Source organism: Nannobrachium achirus (genome assembly GCF_963921795.1).
Source record: "Nannobrachium achirus genome assembly, chromosome: 22".
Lineage (NCBI taxonomy): Eukaryota > Metazoa > Chordata > Actinopteri > Myctophiformes > Myctophidae > Nannobrachium > Nannobrachium achirus.
This window is the reverse complement of record NC_137829.1, coordinates 17,310,986-17,332,071: the sequence shown is the minus strand read 5'-3', so window position 1 is coordinate 17,332,071 and position 21,086 is coordinate 17,310,986. Positions and strand designations below refer to the sequence as shown.

Below are 21,086 nucleotides of genomic sequence, written 5' to 3'. Positions count from 1 at the left end.
TAAAAAAAATCATCAGATACCTGATACAGTGGGGGGTTGAGAGTTATTCAGAATTCTCTCTCAGGAGGCGGTGTCTGTTTCAGACAGTCAGCTTTTTGTGTGTTTTATTTTCCTCGCAAATTAACACCCTACAACAGTGTTTCTCAACCTTTTTTCTGCATGGGCACACTTTTCATGTCCCAAGAATCTATGGGCACACGAACATAATACGGGGGTGTAGATATCGTCACTGTCGGGAAGAAACCTTGTATCTCCAAGTTTCAAATGTGTAAGTTTCTTCAGTAAGTAAAGCCCTGCTTCTTCTTGCTGTTGCACAACAGTAGTGAAAAGAGCAGATCTACAAGCACACAACGCCTCGCACCACAAGGCATTGAGACGATAATGTAATTAGCCCTTTCGCCCCGGGCATCAGGCCACGTTTAGGGCCCCTCCAAACGGCAGCGTGCGTGCATGCTCGTCACTGATAGGGGCGACGTCTTCAGCCAGGCTAATGTGTTAGAGATGGAATGAGAAGATTCACGGAGAAGAGAGCGGAAATGAAATGGAAAAAAAGTTTAGGAATGTGTAACTGCCTGGATGTAAAGTAGGTTCAGCACCAGCTAGTTCTCTTGCTCTGTTGATGCCAGATTGCATTCCATTTGTAAGCTCACAACGTGAGGGTGAGGCGTGGTGAGCATGTAGATATCGGCTATTTTCACAATTTCTGCCTCTAATATTTGACAATTTGGCCAATGTTTAATTGTCATTTTAGAGGTATTAAAACGTCCTTAGATTGTCACTTTAGAAATGAGCAGATACCCCCTATACCAGGGTTCCCCAATAGGCGGCCAGCGGGCCATTTGCGGCCCGCGGGGGGCTACTGTCTGGCCCACACCAACCCCAGTAATAATGGTAGTATAAGAGCAGCAACAACACTAGTATATCGTCGTTGTCGGGTGGAAATCTTGTACAGTATCTCCAAATTTGTACGTTCTTTCGCAAATCATACAAGGCCGTCCCACAAAAGTAGTGAAAACAGCAGATCTACAAGCACACAACGCCTCGTGGTGCGAGGCGTTGTGTGCTTGTAGATCTGCTGTTTTCACTAGTTTAAATCATTTTTAAAATGATAAATGCAAAACGAATGTTTTTGGACATACAAGATTTTCACCCGACAACGACAATGTCTGAACTGTCGCAGTCGCTGGAGTAGCGGTAACGCCGCCGTCGCCCCCTGCAATGTAAGCTAATCATCTGGGGACCCCCCCCCCCCCGGGGGTCCCGACGCACAGGTTGAGAACCACTGCTGTAAAGAGTCCTAAAGTCCAGCGTGGTTACTACTTCATCTCAACCTGTAACAATTTACTGTCCCTGTCATGGCGTAGTACCGGCCTGATGTGACCATAAACAACGCTAGAGTCCAGCAGAGGACACGTGGTGCTGTCCCAGTGGTGCTGTCAGGGGTGTCGCACCAAATCCTGGGCCCTGGGTACAAGGATTCACTCACAGTTTGTGCTTTGACTATTAAAAAAATTGCAGATATACAAGCTCACAGCGTGGCACCGAGTGCAGCGCTGCGGGCTTGTAGATCAGCTATTTTTGAAAAATCGTGAAAATGTGTGCAAGTCTTTGAATATTTCAAATCCTTCTAATGTTTTTTTGAAAAACCTGTTTCCATGTCAGTGGTGCTCAAACTGTTTCATGTGAAGGACCCCCAAAATGATATGTATTTGGCCACGGACCCCCATCTCAAAATATTTAATTCCAGGGACCACACCAGAAGCAAAATTTGAGTTACAAATGTTTGCTTAAAAAATACATATATTCAAAGATTTGCACACATTTTCACGACTTTTGAAAAATGGCAGATCTACAAGCTCGCAGTGAGCTTGTATATCTGCTATTTTTCAATAGCTAAAGTATAAAATAATGAAGGGCCCTCCACCTTGGGCCCTAGTAACTCAGTCCCAACCCCCCCTTGTGACGCCCCAGCGGTGCTGTCATGCTTTACAAATCACAGCAGCGGTCCAGTATTACACTGCCTCCCACAGGAAGCCCCACAAAGATACTTAATGATTCTTCCATAAAAAACAATACTTTCATCCCAAAAGGTTTTCATACTGTATTACCTTTTCTTTCTTCCCCCAAACCAACAATAACTCATAACTCCTCGGCTCATGTGCTATACTGTTATTGCGCCGTCCATTGTCTGCAGTGGTGTAAGCAGGTATTCCCCTTTTTCTTTTACATAAAGACCTAGTGAAATGAAAAATATCTTTTTTTTCACACTTTTAGAGCATTTCCATGGCAATCATATGGGCATTCCTAACACTAGATGCAAAAAAAGAGAAAATAAACATTTTTTATGTATTTTTTGATATAAGAAAGCCAAATCTTAATTATTTCCTGTGAACAAAAACGTGCTGCGTGATGACACAGCAGGCTCGGACTGGCCATCTGGAGAATTCCCGGTCGGCCGCTGTGCCACCGGCGGCCGGTATGATTAAGGAGGGGGGGAAACTTCAATTTGAGGGCACCCTGGGGCACCACACAGGGTTAATCAGGCCCTGAGGAGCAGTTGCATATATTGAAACTCCCACCACTCATTTAAATGAAAGTAGATGGGGAAAATAGGTGTTTGTTACTGTTTATCTATCTATAAATGCGACAAATCTCTGTCTGCGTGTCTGTGTGTCTGTAATCGGCGTATCTCGAGAACCGTTCGTCACGCACTCGCATGCGGGGCTGGTCTGATGCAAATTTCCGGGCTGAAAATGAGTCCCAATCCGACCATGTGACACAGCAAGACCCACATGAACCTTGAACCTGTTTGATTCCCATTGCTGCACATTCCTCCAAACACAGCTGATTTTAATTACAGAGCTACTCCGTTTTGAATGTCATTCAGGATGGCGTCCAGACTGTGTATTAGTCATTTGAAAACATTATAGAATGATAAGCAACTTGGTAACAAACATTCTGCACGTGGCAGACTTGCCGTCTCCCTCTGCCTGCCGTCTGCAGGCTAATGCAAACATAAACATTAGGCATCAAGTAAATAAGTAAATAAATGATTGATTTGGTGTATTGTAGTGATGAGTGCCCTGAGCTGGGATCAAACCCCAGACCTCCCTCCCGCTCAACGCCCAAGAGCTCCTTTTAGGTGCTGCCCGTTGGGATGGAATTAAACATTTAACCTTAAAGGTTAAGATTAAATGTGATGTGATTCAACTTTTGCGCGGAACGGTAGGTTCCGTACGGAACCATTGTTTACTTAGAGATGGAAGGATGACCTCCCACTTGGGTAATGTCGCCCCCTGGCGATCATTCAGAGAAACTACTTCAGCTCCCGTACTAACGTAGGTAGGAAGGGCCTGTCACTCAAACCAGAGTGACCCGCCTCCAGGCTATAAAAGCCCCCGGAGGCGGAAGTAACATCCTCTTAATACCACTCTCTGCCACATTCAGTGAAACAGAGGGGCATTACGTGGGAGGTCATCCTTCCATCTCTAAGTAAACAATGGTTCCGTACGGAACCTACCGTTTACTGTCAAGATTCCAGGATGACCTCCCACTTGGGATTCTTAAACTCCCCTCTAAGCCACAACCTACTCTCATACCCCCACAAACCCCTCATACAGGTGAGCACAGCCCAAACGGGCGTGACCCATCACCCAGAAGGTCCCAGGCCCACCGGACCTGGGTGTGAAGGAATGAGAAAATAGAGAGAGACCCTGACAGACCGAAGTCCGCCTCATTCAACTAAATGAAAGGACAAGTCCGCCTTATAAGTAAGACACACTAAATAAGGAAAACACAGGGTCCCCCCCACAATACCCCAGGTGGCTACATGCCCACCTGTGGGAGGGGAAGATCCGACTCCTCTATGACGTAGAGGAGGCAGCAGCACCCAGAACCGAATGCGCTAGCGAAGAGGATTCGATATCCAGGTGATAGTAGGCTGCAAAGGTAGAAGGCGAAGACCAATTCGCCGAAACACAAATCTCCTGTACGGAGACTCCCTTTGCCAGTGCCCACGAAGTAGACACACCCCTAGTACTATGGGCTTTAAGCGCCACCGGCACTTCCACTCCAGCACTAGAGTAAGCCAGCCTAATAGCATCCACAATCCACCTCGAAAGAGTGGGTCTAGACACCGGCTTTCTGACAAGAACATTGCCCATTCCCACGAAGAGCTGTGAAGAAGCTCTAGAACCAGCAGTCCTGTCACAGTAGGCCTTCAGCGCCCTGACAGGGCACAGGCAATTCAGCCGCTCATCCTCCACCGAGACAAACGGAGGAGGATGAAAAGCCAGAAGAACTACAGGCTCCTTAGGAACCACCATGTTCTTAGGAACAAACTGAAGATGAGGCTTGAGCAACACCTTGAGGTCATTGTTCATAAACTGCATGCACTCCGAAGACACCGAGAGAGCTTGCAGGTCACCAACTCTTTTAGCCGTAGCCAAAGCCAGCAAAAGAGCCGTCTTGAAACTCAAAAATTTCAAAGGCATCCCTACAAGCGGCTCAAAGGGAGCCCGACATAGGCCCCCCAGAACCACCTGCAGATCCCAAACTGGGAACAAAGACCTAGTCACCGGCCTCAAACGTTCAACTCCTTGCATGAACTTGACGACCTCCGGGACTTTAGAAGGTGCCTTGCCCGCCACCCCCAGGTGACAGGCATTAATAGCCGCCAGATACCCCCTAAGGGTAGAAAACGCAAGACCACTTTTCAAGCGGTCCTGCATAAATTCCAAAATTATCTGGGCTGACGCCACATGAGCCACCACCGGCGGAACACGCGACTCACACCAGTCCTCAAAGGCATTCCACCTTCCATCATAAGACGCCCTCGTCGAAGGCGCCTTAGCACTCTGAATGGTATCAACCACTTCAGAAGAAAAACCGGCCGCCAGCAGGTTTAACCTTTCACGTGCCAAACCCACAGGTCTAGGACCTGCGGGTCTTGGTGGAATATCTCCCCTCTGGCCTGCCTCAACAGATCCCTGCGCTGAGGCAGCTGCCAACCCGGTTCGCAAAGGAGAGGGGCGATCGCCGATCTCCACGTGCCCTTGTAGGGAGCCACCAGGAGCATCTCCAGACCGAACCTCCTGACTCTCTCCAGAGTGGGACGGATCATGTCGAAGGGGGGAAACGCGTACAGTAGACCTCTCGGCCACGTGTGCGCTAAGGCGTCCAACCCCAAGGGAGGACTGCCCTTCACCGCGAAGAACAACGGACACTTCGTATTCTCCGCTGACGCAAACAGGTCCGCCACTGGCTGACCGAACTTGCGAAAAATCTGGCTCGCCACCCTGGGGTGGAGAGACCAATCCTCGTAGCGAGGCCCTCCCCTGGACAGGAGATCTGCTCCGCTGTTGAGGAGACCCGGGACGTGTAAGGCCCTGATTGACTTGAGGCGCGACAAGCACCAAACCGTCAATTCTCGAGCCAGACGATCCAGAGGCAACGACGACAGGCCTCCTTGTTTGTTGACATAAAACATGGCCGTCGTATTGTCGGTCCTGACCAGAACATGACAATGCAAAATCCAAGGCTCGAAATGCTTGAGCGCCAGGAGTATAGCCATCAACTCCAAATAGTTGATGTGGCGACTCCTCATCTCCAGAGGCCAAAGCCCCTGCGCTGTGCGCCCCTCGTAAGTGGCTCCCCACCCACTGAGACTGGCGTCTGTCGTGATCGACTTGTGGGAAACCACCTCGCCAATCGAGACTCCGCTGGTGAGGAACCCCTCCACCCGCCAAGGAGACAGGGCGATCGCGCAGGAAGGGGAAACCGTAACCTTCTTGTACTTCAAGGAGGGCGGGATCCCGAGTGATAACATCCATCGTTGAAAAGGTCTCATATGAAACCTGCCCAACCGCAACAGATGTACTGCGGAAGCCATCATTCCCGTCAGTACCATGCAACTCCTGTAAGTGACCTCCTGGCCTACTTGAAAGGAGTTGAGGCATTTCCGAAACCTGTCCACCCTCTCCTCTGAGAGACGAGCCGACATGACGGACGAGTCCAGAAGGACCCCAATGAAGGTAAGACGGCGTGCTGGAGTCAGCATGCTCTTGTCGTGGTTGACTATGAAACCTAATGCCTTTAGGTGAGCCAAAACCACTTGTGTGTGACGCGCCACTTTGTGGGCGGAGCTCGCTGAAATCATCCAATCGTCGATGTACGTAGCCAACCTGACGCCCTGCTGTCTCAGCGGCGCGATGGCTGCGTCGGTCACTTTCACGAAAACCCTCGGGCTCAGTGACAGACCGAAAGGGAGTACTGTATATTCGTACAGGCGACCCTCGAAGGCGAACCGTAGAAATTTCCTGTGTGGGGGATAAATCAGAACGTGCTGATAAGCATCCTTCAGGTCCACTGAACAGTGGAAATCCCCTTGCCTGACCGACCGTAACATGGTGGGTACAGTTAGCATCCTGAAAACGTATTTCTTCAAGTAAACGTTTAGCGCCTTCAAGTCCAGGATGGGACGTAGCCCCCCCCCCTTTCTTGTGCACCAGGAAATAACGGCTCCAAAATCCCAGGCGGGATTGTGTCCTGTCCAGCTCCACTATAGCACCCTTGCTTAGCAACGAGCTGATCTCCTCTCTCAAAAGATCTGCCTTTAAACCACGCGCCCTGGTATGAATAACCCTGCTTGAAAGCGGAGGTACATTCGCGAACTGTAACCTGTAACCTTTGGTTATCGTTCGAAATACCCAATGGCTCGGTTTGCATAACTTCCACTGGCTCGCGCAGCGTGCTAGCGTGTTTTGAGAGAGAGAAACCCCACCACTGTGCTTCCGTGACGGTGGAGCTTTTTGGCGGCCGGACCGGAAGCGGGAGACCTGCGTATCCGTATCCGGGACACCCGGAAGCGGAGCGCATGGGTTCAATAGGCCGCAAGGCGGAAACACCTTCTGGTTGTACCGCTTGACTAGCGGAGCTTTTTGGCGGCTGGACCGGAAGCGGGGAGCGAGCGAATCCGTATCCGGTGAAACCGGAAGCGTTCGGCTTTCGCTCGATAGAGAGACAGGAAGAGCAAAACGATTCGACTGATAAGCAGATTCGCCCACAACTAAAGCATTCTCCCCTGACAGGGGAGGAACTTTTACGTTTAATTCCTGCTCTAAAGCCTTTATGCTTGTCCCTTGACACGGGCTCATAGTAGGCCGACAGAATTTCTGACTCATTGTTGAATTCATAGCATCGCTCACGCGAGGGAAAGTCCACTCGCGCGCATGAGGAACCATATAATTGTTTGACATTAACATTACTGGTTGATGATAAAACCTGTGATTGATTAGATAGTCCTGACGGGACATCAACATTTCTACAGGAGACATGCATAATGGGGTCGTCTGTGCAAGTACGAGAGAGTTGGACAGAGGCAGACTTTGCTCTTTCAACATATTTATTCCCGATACAGGAGGCATAAACATTGGCATTTTCATTTCCCCGACGCGGGGTACAGAAAACAAACGCTCTCGCTTGGGGGGAAGGGGACCGAGAGACACCTCGGACCCCCGCCCCGACACAAACTCCCTCTTCAAAGTGTCATTTCCGCTGTCCCCTGCCGCGGCCCCCGCGGAAAGAAGACGGCTGCCTATTATCCCTGGACGTGCGGCGCTGCTGAGCACGTTCGGGAACTACAACCTTGCTGCGGGGCTTGTCAGGCGCCCTGGCTGCAGATGCTCCCCTGGAGGAAGAAGAGTGCTTTTTATAAGAAGCAGAGCGGCCCCTCTCTCTGGTGCGGGAGGAGCGGGACACCCTCCTAGCTTGCTGCGGTTCCTCCTGAGGCACTGTAGTGGACTCGACGATGTCCTTAGCCGCCTTAAAGAAGGTAACTCTACCCTGCAGCAGCTCCAAGCCCCCACCCATGAGGGTGGTGGGACTGTTCTCCATGTTAATGAGAGACTTGTACATCTCCCCGCGAGGACCTAGAGGCTTCTCGCCCACGTCCCTCTTAGGCTCGAGGTCGACATAGTCGAGCCAGCGGGCTCTCTCAGACTGGAGGTTGTAGTCCATGGACCTGCCCATCCACTTAACCGCATGCCAATTGACCTTCAGCATGATGTCAAATAAAGTGTTCAGTTCAGCTGTGTGCTCCCCCGTGGGCAGACCTTTGACCAGGTCCTTGGTGGAAGCGAGCAAGAGCTGGATTAGATTCAGGTCCTTAGCAGCCAGAGCAGCGGACCGGTAGGCGTTACGAGCCCTGTCCGACTGCATCTTGTCCTCCAGAACAGTGAACCCCGGCGGGTTGGTGCCGACGGGGCCGACAAACGGCCCGCACTTAGCCGTGCCCACATCCTTATACTGGGGTCTGACGGAGCCTAGAAAGGATTGCGCTAACAGGTGGTCCAGGTTGGGGCAGGTGGACATGCCTGCCTCCGCACCTCCGACCACCTCCAAAACAGAGAAGGACAGCTTTCTGGGGTCTTTATGAGTCTTCCATGAGGAATGAAGAGCCTTGGTGAATCCCTTCACCAGCGGCAGCCTGGAGAGGACATACGGGGCGGGAACCGAAGGCTCCTGCCCGGGCATTTCGTCATCATCCTCGGCCTCATCAGAGGGGAGAGGAGGTGGCAACTCCTCTCCAACTCTGGCAAGAGCTCTCATGTAGACTGTCAGGTGATCCAGCAAATCTATTGCAGAATCGACGTCCTCAGCTCCCGCTTCATCCGCTTGACTGGCGGGTGGAGGGGCAGCGGCGCCAGAGGAGGACTGGGAGGACCCTGCGGCATCCAGTTGACTTGCTGGAGCCGTAGGGTTTTTTACCGTGACTGTGAGTCGAGAACCATCGTCCTCGACTATATCCTCCTCCTCCTCGTCCGTGTACCCAGAGTATTCCGAGCACGAACCCTCGCTCTGACAAGAGCTCAGGTCCGACTCGCGCCTGAAGGTCTGGACTGTTTTGTTGATGCTCACGTTGAGGGGAACGTCCCCGACGGTCACATCCGAACGCTTCTTTTTGGGCACCGCGCCCGAAGGGGTAAAGGCTACTGGAGAGATGTTAGCCTTCTTGGTCGCCTTCTTAGCGGCGACTTCGCCAGACCCGCCAGCTCCAGTGACAGTGGAGCTAGCTGCGGTCGGCTGCGCGGCAGGCGGTGTTCCAAGTAGCATGGCGCCATCTTGACCTGGAGTGGCGCGCTGTTTGCCAACCGGAGCTCCGGAAGGCAGCGCCGCACCTTGACCAACGGTGCGGGCCGCCTGGGGAAGGAAAGACTGGGCTGTGGGGTTCAGAGCAGCAGACCCACCTGGTGGAGCACAGGCTCCGAGGCCTGCCCTAGCCAGGTAGAGGCGGTGTACCAGGACATCGTGGTCGAAGGCCGTGCAGATGTCGCAGAAGGGTCCTGCTCTCCCCTGAGGACATAGTGCAGAGAAGGCGTGTGCAACGCCCATGCAGCTAGCACAGAGAGGATGAAAATCCTGTCCGTCGATGAGTCCTGGACAGCCTGGGTAGTCACATTGCCTCGGCAGAAGGGCCAGAGGATCCATGGCGAAGCAGTGTAGCTAACGTTAACAGAGCTAACAAGCTAACAAGCTAACGGCTAAAGCTAGGCCCCGCTTGATTCAGACAAAGGCCTGAACAAGCGGTAAGCAGTGTAGCTAACGTTAACACAAAGCTGACGAGCTAAAGAGCTAACGGCTAATGCTAGTTCACGCTTGATTCAGGCAGAGGCCTGAACAAGCGGTAAACTACTTTGTTAAGCAGTAGAAACCCGTCGGTTTAAGACGGGACAAGAATAATTATTCTTAGGTACGGGTTTAAATCTACACTCGCCGGTGGGCGACTTCCTATGCCACCGCTTTAGGCTAAAGAGCGAAGAAATAAATTATAAGGCTGAGTTTCAACTTATCTGAATGTGATATCGCAGAGAGTGAAAAGAGGATGTTACTTCCGCCTCCGGGGGCTTTTATAGCCTGGAGGCGGGTCACTCTGGTTTGAGTGACAGGCCCTTCCTACCTACGTTAGTACGGGAGCTGAAGTAGTTTCTCTGAATGATCGCCAGGGGGCGACATTACCCAAGTGGGAGGTCATCCTGGAATCTTGACAGTAAACTAACGTTCTCAGTACGTACGAACACGAGCAGAGGATCTCATTAAGCTCTGTTATATTACACTTTTGAAGTTATTAATTGATGTTTGAAGCCAAAGCAGACTGTAAGAAATAAGAAAGACCCAGAACCTCTTTTCGTGACAAGCGGCCAATGAGGCATTTTGTTCTATTTATAGAATATCCATTGTTTGAAGTTCACACCAAGTTAATTGACTTGTTAACTTGTGCACTACCATAAAGGATTACGTTACGTTACGTCATTGTATTTTCATTTTTGTCTTTGCCAGGCCGAAAGGCATTTTGCACGCTTTCTTTCCGTCTGTCCGTCCGTCCACTCGTGCGTCTGTCTGTGAACAGCTAATCTCTGGCACGTTGGCATGATGGCAATCGCTGGGGTGCCAGAGCAGAACCTCTGCCCATGTTCTAGCGCCACCAGGAGGCCGATTTTTGCATTTTTCGATTTAGACCAAGAGTAGCTATATGGAATGGAAAAGTGATGAAACCCCTCTTTTTCATTTTCCTTCTTAAAATTGCTAAATACAAGGCACAAATACTTAGTTTCCATACAATCAATTATATGCACTGCAAAACGATTCCATACCGATTATCTGCATTGTAAAACGATACCGATACGATTTTACACATCATTATGCATTATTTTGTGCTTTAACTATTTTACTATTGAAACATAGCTTGTAGATCTGCTATTTTTGAAAAATCGTGTAAATTTGTGCAAGTCTTTAAATATTTCAAATAATTAATGCCCCCTCCACCTTGGACCCTAGTAACTCAGTCCCGCTCCCCCCCCCCCCCCCCCCCCCCCCCCGCTTTTGACGCCCCTACATCCACATTGGCGCTGGCACAAAAGCAATCCTTACTGTACTGTAGGTTCGCTGGCCTCCATTCTGCTAATTAGGCTGGTTACGGGGGGAAAAGTCTCCCCTCTTGCTCACACACAGTAATAGCTCTTACACACACTCACAAGATGTCTCTCTTCTCTCTGCTCTCATACCTCCCAGGAAATGGCTACAAATAGAGACTTCCCTCGCTGGTAATATTAACCACTCTATTTAACACCGCTCGAATCAGGGTAATAAAATTACAATTTATTTAACGTCATAATATTGTAGCGTTGCCAGCCATGATTTGAGAACGATTAGGGCATACGAAATGCAGTGCCTCTGTTTATTATTATGATGGCCTTGCCGTCTACTTGTGGAGAAGGGGACAATTGTACAGGTGTTTTTGAAATAGCAGATATACAAGCTCACAGCGCGGCACCGAGTGCCGCGCTGCGAGCTTGTAGATCTGCTATTTTTGAAAAATCGTGAAAATTATAATTTTGACCCGATTCTATAAGTGTCTTTTGAATCCTTCTAAGATTTTTTGAAAAACCCTATGTTTCTATGTCAGCAATCTGGCCAGCCATCAGAAAGAAAAGGTCCTTTTCACTTAACTGGAGCTCAGTTAGTCTGTTCTTGAGAGACTACTGTCAGTGGTTCTCAAACCTTTTCATGTGAAGGACCCCCAAAATGATATTTATTTGGCCACGGACCCGCATCTCAAAATATTTAGTTCCAGGGACCCCCCAGAAGCAAAATTTGAGTTACAAACGTTCGCTTTGAAAATACATACATTCAAAGATGTGCACACATTTTCACGACTTTTTTCAAAAATAGCAGATCTACAAGCTTGCAGCGCGGCACTCGGTGCCGCGATGTGAGCTTGTAGATCTGCTCACTCCCCCCCCCCCCCTTCCTGGGACATACAAGCTTTTCCCGCCCGACTGCCGCAACGGCATTACGTGCATTTCCTGTTCCCTACGTTGCTGTTGTCAACAAAAGGCCTTGATGACGATGTGTATGTGTCATGTCCACTCTGCTGGCGCACGCTGATTGGGAGCTATTCCCATCCCTTTTAATAATAACGGTCCCATCTCTCAAGCCATTCCAGGAGATGCTGCGATAAAAGCCGTGCCTTGTTTTTGCAAAGGCAGAGATCGCAGCTTTGCTTTCGCACCGTCACGAGGTCAAGCATGTTTGGCTGAGTTTTGACACCACGCTTGGCAGCGGGCCGGCCCGGGGGCCCTCGACAACACTGGGCCGTTTGTGTGGCGCTGGAGCACGGGCTTCCCCTTAAGCGCTGGCCTCGAATTTCCCTTCAGTTCAAAGCGAGTGACTTTGGAGTGTGTATGAAACCCGCTTGTTGGGACGGGCGGGCGGGCGGGTTGGTTGACAACCTCTTTTTTCTTTTTACCGGCCCCGGAGGCGTTCCACTTTTTCTAGGCCGCGCGGGGCCGTTTCATGGCCGAGAGCGTATCAATTACCGAAAATCAGTGCCGCATCCGGCGACCCCCCCCCCCCCCCCTTCCCCCCATGTGACAACGCTTGATGATGTCCAAAAATAAACAGAACAATATTGATATGTTTTCTGGGTCGCCCCGGGGCAGAGCATATAACCGGTCGGGGTCAGGATACCTCATAAGTCCAAAACCCTTACTTTTCAGGATTCAAATTTAAAATCCATTTAGACCAGAACGCAAATCTGTGTCACTTTATAACCATTATTTTATGCATTAACTATTAAAAAGTGAGCTTGTATATCTGCTATTTTTGAAACATTTTGTGCAAGTCTTTTTTGTTCAAGTCTTTTTGACCCGATTCTATAAATGTCTTCGAAATCCTTCTTCTAAATTGGCGGTTCATCATGTCCAGGACCCCCAAAATTACCATGTGTTTGGCCGCGTACAGATGTTCGCTTTTAAAAAGATATATTCAAAGAAATCACGACTTTAAAAAAATAGCAGAGCTTGTATATCTGCTATTTTTCAATAGTTAAAGCATTAAATAATTCTTGGCCTAACTGGGCTCAAATATGGAGGTATGAGGTTTTCTGCCTGACAGTGAAGATAAGGCAATATCGTCAGTGCCGTTTTCAAAGCAGAGCAATTATCCCCACATGCAGCCCCCCTGGACCAATCGATTCCTCCTGCAGCCCTTTTTAAATGCTTCTTCTGGCCAATTACAGCTCCAGCGCATCCTCTGTCCATCCTCCTCCTCGGCCGGAGCACTGATTTAAGCGTCATTTATACTCTGCAGTACCGCGGTGTGTTAGCGTGTAGATCAGATGTTGTTTTGGCACCCTCCTGCTATGAAGCATTGGCTGAATGAAGCTTTTTAGTCTGGGACCAAGACCTGACACTTGCAAGGCTGAGAGCGATAAACACCCCGTCCTCCCTCTCTCTTTCTTGTTTTCTCTCTCTCCCTACCTCTCCTTCTGCCTCTCCTCTCTCCCAGTGGCGTCAGTTCAGAAAAAGCTAAGGTATGGCAACATGATTGGTGTCTTACACCAGTCATGTTGCCATACCTTAGCAACAGGCACGATACATTTATTTTAAGAAGTACATTCTATTTTTCACCCTTTTCTACGGTTTCTTGGGCTGGATATGGCAGCCTGGAACAGTTGTTCAAGTGCATGCAGCTAAACTTTGGCATGTTAGTAAACGTGCCACAATTAACAATAATGAATTGCACCTGTGCAGCTGACCTGCGGAACCTGGGAATATAGGCTACCATTTTCTCAAGATGGGGAGAATACAAGTGTGGAGAATACAATTATAATACCTTGTTAAAGTGACCATTTTGTAAAATTTTGCATTTGTAGTTATTTTACTGTAATTTAACAACATAATAACCAGAACAGATAGACAAAGAGACATTCATGGATTTACATTAAAAGTAACTTTTATTTCCCCCCCCATGGACCCAGGGTATGGCAGCTGCATACCCCTGCCATACCCAATTGACGCCCCTGCTCTCTCCTTCTCTCCCTCTCTCTCTCGCTCCCTCCATCCCTCTCTCTCTTTCTCCTTTCCTCCCTCTCTTCCACTAGACTATCCCCTGCCTCTCTTTCACCCCTCTCTCTCTCTCTCTCTCGCTCTCTTTCTCTCCCTCTTTCCTCACCCCCCCCGGCTCTCACCTTCCCTCCCTCTTGCTCTCTTTCTCCTTTCCTCCCTCTCTTTCTCTCCATCCCTCTCCCTCCACCCCCCCCCCTCTCTCTCACCTTCCCTCCCTCTCTGTCTCGCTCTCTTTCTCCTTTCCTCCCTCTCTCTCCCCCTCCCCTCTCTTATTTAACTCTGCCAGTGAGACAGTGTACTCCAATAATTAAGGGGGGTCCGTATGTTCGTGTCACGCTTCCACGTAATCGTGAGTTCGTAACCAAAGCTAGAAATCAGCTGATGATGATGGTTCTGAAAATAAATAAATACATAAAAACAGAGAGACAGTGAGAGTGTTTGATAGAGAGAGAGCCAGAGAGAGAGAGAGAGAGGGAGAGAGAGAGATATGAGAGATAGGGAGAGAGAGACTATGAGAGATAGAGAGAGACTATGAGAGATAGGGAGAGAGAGACTATGAGAGAGAGAGACAGAGACAGAGAGACTATGAGAGATATAGGGAGAGAGAGAGAGAGAGAGAGAGAGAGAGAGAGAGAGAGAGAGAGAGAGAGAGAGAGAGAGAGAGAGAGAGAGAGAGAGAGAGAGAGAGAGAGAGAGAGAGAGAGAGAGAGAGAGAGCATTTGGAGGCGGAGCGGCAGCATAGCCTCAGTGTGAACAGAACACAGACACACAGTAACAGTCAGTCAGTAGCAGGAGGACCGTCGCGTGAGCAGCATCCTCACCGCGCTCTGTCTGGATATAACACTCTCCTCACACCGAGACTTTCCTCTCTGTTCTGGGATATTATCATCACCACGCCGTCCTCCTCTCGACCACTTTCACACTTTATATTCTTCCTCCCTTCTCTTTTCCACCCTCCTTTTTTTTTTTTTTTTTTTACTGTCCTCCTTCCACTGTTCCCCATCTTTCCCTCCTCCTCCTCCTCAGCATCCCTCTCTACCGCAGCCCGGACCCTGTCAGCCTGGTCCTCTCCTCTCTAGGCTCGCCGGGAGGACGTACGGCTCTGCTCTGCCTGCGGACCACAGATATCATCATATCGAGGCTACCTGGGAGCAACTTTTACCCCCCGTATTCTGCTCCATCTCCCCCACACACCTCCTCCATCGCTCCCCCTTATTATTATTATTCTCGGTACTTCTCGCTCCGCTCTCCCCTTCCTTCTAATCTCCTCCACACCGCAGCCCAATAAAGGATCACTACCACCACCGGATCACACGGAGGACGGACCGGACCGGACCGGATCGGGAGCGGAGATCCGCGGGAACAAACAACCGGGGTTGTTTTGGGTCAGAGTGTGTGTGCGTGCGTGCGTGCGTGTATAAGGCTTACAACACTTTGGTGCACTTCATGGGGCGCGCATCATTCTCGCACGGAAGAAAATGGTCCGGTCACAGCTAGGCGCCCCACCGCTGCTGCTGAGACCGCTGTCGGGAGACCCGGGATCGGAGTTGTCGCCGCCGCCGGTGGTGGCGGTGCGTAACGCCCTCCGCGTCCTTTGCTCGGCTCCTGGCATATTGACGCGGACCCCTCCTCCGCGGTGCCATCATCATCATCACCGGAGGCTCCAAGAAGTCCCCCGGCACTGATCGGAGGTTTTACTATCTATGGCGTGCATGGCGCCGCGGCGGTTTCCCCGGATGATCGAGCCCCGCTCTGGCGGCTCTGCTGCGGCGGCGGCGGGGCTGCAGTGCGCCGCGCGCGGCTGGGGCCGCGCCGTGGGAGGCTGGCTGTGGATCACCCTGCTCTCCTGCCTCGCCACCTTACCTGTGGAGCGGCTGCGCGCCTTCCCGTCCTCCCTGAGCGACTGCCAGACGCCCACGGGCTGGAACTGCTCCGGTGGGTAGACCGGACCCGATCTCTCTCTCTCTCTCTTCTCTCCTCTCTCTCCGTCTCGGTGTCACAGGCAAATTCGCCGAAAACTCTGTCTCTATACGATATATATAGATCAGTGGTTCTCAACCTTTTCAGGCCGCGATCGACCTCCAAAATAATCATATTGTAACTGCAGGGACCCCACCACCCTGACGAGCACTAAGAGTTGAGGCATTTCATTTTGTTTAGATCTGCTATTTCCACTCTTTCTGCCTCCAATATTTGACAATTTGGACAACGTTTAATTTTGTCATTTTGATTTTAGAGGTAGACTATAAAACAGCCCTTAAATTGTCACCTTAGAAATGTGCAGATACCCTCTGACACACTTACTGTTGAGTGAGAAAACAACGTTGCACATTAAGTTAATCATCTGGGGACCCCCCAGACCCCCCTGGGGGTCCCGAACCACAGGATGAGAACCACAGCTCTGCAACTCAATTCAAAGGAGCTTTATTGGCATGAGAAAACATAGGCTACGTTTACATTGCCAAAGCAAGTGTCAAAACATAATACAAACTGTTGAAAATGGGGAACATAATACAGTTGGAGGGGATATTGCTTAAACAGAGCTATGTCATTTTTTGTCGTTATGTACGGTCGGTATACAGGGTAAGAAGCTTTTTTGGAACAAATATAGCGCATTTCTATTTCTCTATTTCTCTACAGCTCTGCAGAAGGACTGCTGTTATATAGCGATATTCACGGTTGGACGGAGCTTTTTCCTTCTTCTGTCTTTTGCCTTAGCCTATGATCCCAGATGTGTAGACCTATCTTAAAAAACGCACAGCTGGGATTTAAAAGTGCGTCTTAAAAAATGGAGATCTGGGACACAAGTAGGATTTATCCATGTACATCTTAAAATTCACAACTGACTATAATAAATCAAATGGATTTGAGACATTCCTTCCTTTCGGTGCTATAATTTGCATGCAAAAGCCATGGCATCTTACTTCTTCTTTCGTGTAGGCTATCATCTTAATTGCAATGCCGATAATAATCGCAACGGATTTTTTTTGTGCAATTCCAACTCTTCTTGCATTTAAAGTGCCCAGCGTGCATGTAGGCTATGCCATCCATGATGCCATCCATGACCATGATGATGCATGCATGCATGCATGCGGGCATAGGCAAATTAAAGTTTAGGATAAAGCCTACTATTTGGGCTATGTTCCGTATAGTAGGAACGGGTGGAACCGTCGCTTGCCAAAAAGAGATCTGATCGAGCCTACAATTAAGGCACGCCGTCTTTCGACGCGTTGTTCGCTTGGAGATCAGTTGATCAGTAGATGAGAGCCATATGCAGCCGCCCACATAGACGGCAGTTTGTTTTCCTTCAAAGAGGATTTTGGTGTTGGAATAGCAGGCTATCATTAGCCTAGATATACCTGCGCAGCTGGCTGCGCTCTACAGTAGGCTATAGCCTAGGTATCAATTTGTACAACCGGAGGGTGAATGGCAGAGGTGGAAAAGGTAGGCTATAAAACGTTTTAAGTGAAAGTACTACTGCAATTTAGATATATAGGCTACTCTATTACAAGTAAAAGTCTGTAATTCAAAATGTAGCCTAGGCTACTCGAGTAAAAGTATGAAAGTATTAAATTGGCATCAAAATCTACTTAAAGCACCAAAAGTAAAAGTAGCCTACAGCATGTTTGAAAATAGCAGATCTACAAGTTCACAAGGCATCGCTCGGCTATTTTCAAATAGCCAAGATATAAAATAGGGCTAAAGTGTTTTTTTTATGTATGTTTTATACTATTATTTATATTATTTATTTCTCCAAGTGACTAACTAACTAAGTTTTCCAATAAATGTAGTGGAGTAAAAGTACAATATTTGGATCAGAGATGTAATGGAGTATAGACCCACTAAACAATTTGAACTAGAAGTATAAGTTTATACGTATAAAAAATGGTCTACCAGAGGTATAGATATGCACGTTTTTTAGAGGTCTAAACTTAGACTAGACGTCTAATATACGTCTAATAGACGTCTAAGTTTATACCTGGGTCTAAATTTAGACGTCTAATAGACGTCTATATTTAGACCTTAACGGCCGGACGTCTATTAGAAGTCTAAATTTAGACCCAGGTATAAACTTAGACGTCTATTAGACGTATATTAGACGTCTACTATACCTCAAAATGTTTGCTGGGGAAGGAAAGTAGCCTATTGGAAATTGGAAATACTCAAGTAAAGTATAGACCTACAAATACCTCAAAGTAGGCATACAGTAGGCTACTTAAGTAAATGTACTTAGTTACTTTACACCACCGGTGAATAGTGTGGGGTTTCCTTAATGTGCTATTATAGCCTATAGGCCTTTCTTGTAGACTATTCATGCCTGAATAGCCTCATTATGGGCTATTATTGGCGTACAACAGATAGTAATCCTATTCTTCCGACATTCTTCTGTTATCTGATTATAGGCTAGATAGAATGTATGCTGTGATGTTGGCTGTATATGTGATATCCTATCCTATATTCACACGATTGATAATATCACTGTCCCCCCCCCCCCCCCCCCCCCCTTCTTATGGCTCATTAAGTATAGATATTATCGTCTGGTGTGCCTGGCTGGAACCTGGAAATAAATGATGGAAGTTATTACATTTATTGCCGTTAACTATGAAAACCGGCACACCTTGTCCGTATCTTGTCCACAACGCCTCAATGTCTATAGCTGACCTCGATGTCTTTGGTTGACCTGTGACATCACCTGTTGTGACGCGACCTGGCGTTTCCCAAGGACCGCGCAGAGGTGCCGAAAGTCAGGGGGACGAAGATTTACAATTCTGTCCACAATGGCACATAACGGAGCTGTGTCAGCTCATGCGACCGTCGCAACGCTCGACACGGCGACTCGCCCGCTGCCGCTCGCTCGGCGGTGTCTCACGTGGCTCATGGTCGCCTGAGACGGCGCACCTCAGCCGTCATCACCGCTCCCTTGCAGCCCCCCGTGACCCCACTGTCGCGCTTAGGGTCATTGGGAAAAACGTGGATGCTGTTGTGACATCATCTGTCCATACCAGGGGGCCAGTTGTCCGGATTTAAATTAAGCAAACACGGAACTAAAAGTTCCTATAATTGGCCGCTAGTTGCGCTGTTCTGGTATAGGAATCCATTCATTTCCTGCAAACTTTTACATTTGATTTTCTTACCTTAATAAACATTGTCATAAATACTTTATAGTTCCTGTCACTAGTTTAAAGCCTTGTTTCAATGACCATGATAGGCGTTTGTGAAAATATGGTCCAATGTATGTTATAATTGAGTTAAAGCAGGATATGCTGTAGGAGGGGCTTGTGATCATAGGCGTGTGATGATTCTTCTTCGTGTGCTTTATTTTCGGCAAGCTCAAGACAATGTCCCATGTATCCCTGCGGTTGCACGTGACCGTTGGCAGCCAATAGCATTCCTTGAGTAGTGATGGGTACCATGATGGCGACACCCATACAAGGGCAAAAAAAGCGTAATTGTCACAGCATAGAAACCAATGGGTTCCCACCGTCCTTATTTTTAACAGTCTATGGTCCATACATGGGCATTCCCAGATAAAGTCCTGTTAGGGGAACCACACTAACAGAATCCCTTTTATGCCCATATATGGAGATCCCTGATGTCATCAATATTAAGCCCATATCTGCCAAAACATATTGTGTCAGTCTATGCAGTGGAGCTGCCACAACACGAGTCACACTTGCAAATGAATTCCGTCCGCTTGTATGCAGATATATGGAGATCCCTGATGTCATCAATAATAAGCCAATAGCTTGGAATGCCGGACCCCAATTTGAGAACCAATGGTAGCCTATTAATCCACTGGTTCTCAATGTTGGGAACAGAGACCAAGAGGCCCTAAAATGGACCATTAATTATACAGGACTGTAACTCTGAGAGGGTACAAATGGAACCGAGATTAGAATCATTCAAGTTGCGTATGTGTGTGATTGGTCGGGTAGAACCACTCAACCTGTGGGTTGAGACCCCCAGAGAGGTCCCCAAATTATTTTGGGTTGTCCCCAGATGTTTAGCTAAATGTTAACATTGTTTTCTCACTCAACAGTAAACAGACCAACATAGAGTATAAGTGTATATACAGGGTATCTGCACATTTCTAAACAGTTGACAATTTAAGGACTTTTAAAACCTTTTTAGTACCTCTGGTCAAACATTGGTCAAATGGTAAAAATTGACCAATTTTTACCATTTGACCAATGTTTGACCAGAGGTGTGGAAATAGCAGATGCTCACAACGCCTCGCTCACAACGCCTCACAACGCTCACAACGCCTCGCTATGTAGATCGGCCATTTTCACAATGGAATAGATGGTCAAACGAAATGCCAACTCCTACAATTCCAAGTGCTTGTGCAGGGTGGGGGGGGTCTCCAGTTCAAATATGATTATTTTTGGGGTCGCGGCCTGAAAAGGTTGAGGACCACTGCCTGGGTAGGCGACTAGGCGCTATAGCCTAGTAAGTAATTGTGTTGTTGTATTGCTGTGGCATCATGCTGGCTCCAGGCAGGAGGAGGACAGTATCTGTACAGTTTCATTTAGTGTCAGTGTGTGTTGTGATGTGATGTGGATATGTGGACGCTCCTTTTATAGACCAGCATACACTACAGTCTTCTTTGTTTTCTCTCTCGCTCTCTCTCTCTCTCTCTCTCTCTCTCTCTCTCTCTCTCTCTCTCTCTCTCTCTCTCTCTCTCTCTCTCTCCGGAGTCCGGAGCCAAAGCGATAAAAACGCTGCAGCCCCGACAAGCCGTTAAAGCGACGCACGGGTTGTGTGTGTGTGCGCGTGCTCTGTAAGGCATCCTCTGTAAATTGTCACTGGCATGCATGTGTGTGTGTTTGCGTGCGCGTGTCGCCGCTATATCCTCGCTGTCGCTTGTCCCCCAAGACAGAAGTCGACGGTGTCGCACGTCCAAAATATAGGCTAACTGAGTCCCGACTACCGAGGCTAATTTAGACAGATTTACACGCTTGTATCGATCTGTGGCTAAAATAATAACTTGATATTAAAGAGCACATAACAGCCATACAGAGGAAATGCAGAGTTTTAACTTGACATGGATGGTTAATTTGCTCCATGTTATGTTGATCATCTGTTTGATAAAGTCGTTGATCTCCTAGAAAAGAAATTAAGATAAAAATATATACTAAATATAGTAAATAACATCCAATTTCAATTGAAACCAGGCAGTTG

General features: G+C 48.5%; 2 protein-coding genes across 2 annotated transcripts in view; both read left to right on the top strand.

Annotated features, from left to right (window-relative positions):
* LOC308307461 (kelch domain-containing protein 3-like) overlaps window positions 1-15,192 on the top strand; it is a gene marked incomplete at both ends in the record, with an annotated part of 97,176 nt that extends 81,984 nt beyond the window's left edge. The window contains one exon of the mRNA XM_080752725.1: window positions 14,931-15,192. Coding sequence (XP_080608851.1) covers window positions 14,931-15,192 — 262 coding nt within the window. The remainder of the gene's footprint in view (window positions 1-14,930) is intronic.
* A 424-nt stretch (window positions 15,193-15,616) lies between these two features.
* Window positions 15,617-21,086, top strand: part of tmeff2a (transmembrane protein with EGF-like and two follistatin-like domains 2a) — a gene marked incomplete at both ends in the record, with an annotated part of 198,677 nt that continues 193,207 nt past the window's right edge. Inside the window, one exon of the mRNA XM_080752724.1 lies at window positions 15,617-15,839. Within this exon, the coding sequence (XP_080608850.1) occupies window positions 15,617-15,839 (223 nt within the window). The remainder of the gene's footprint in view (window positions 15,840-21,086) is intronic.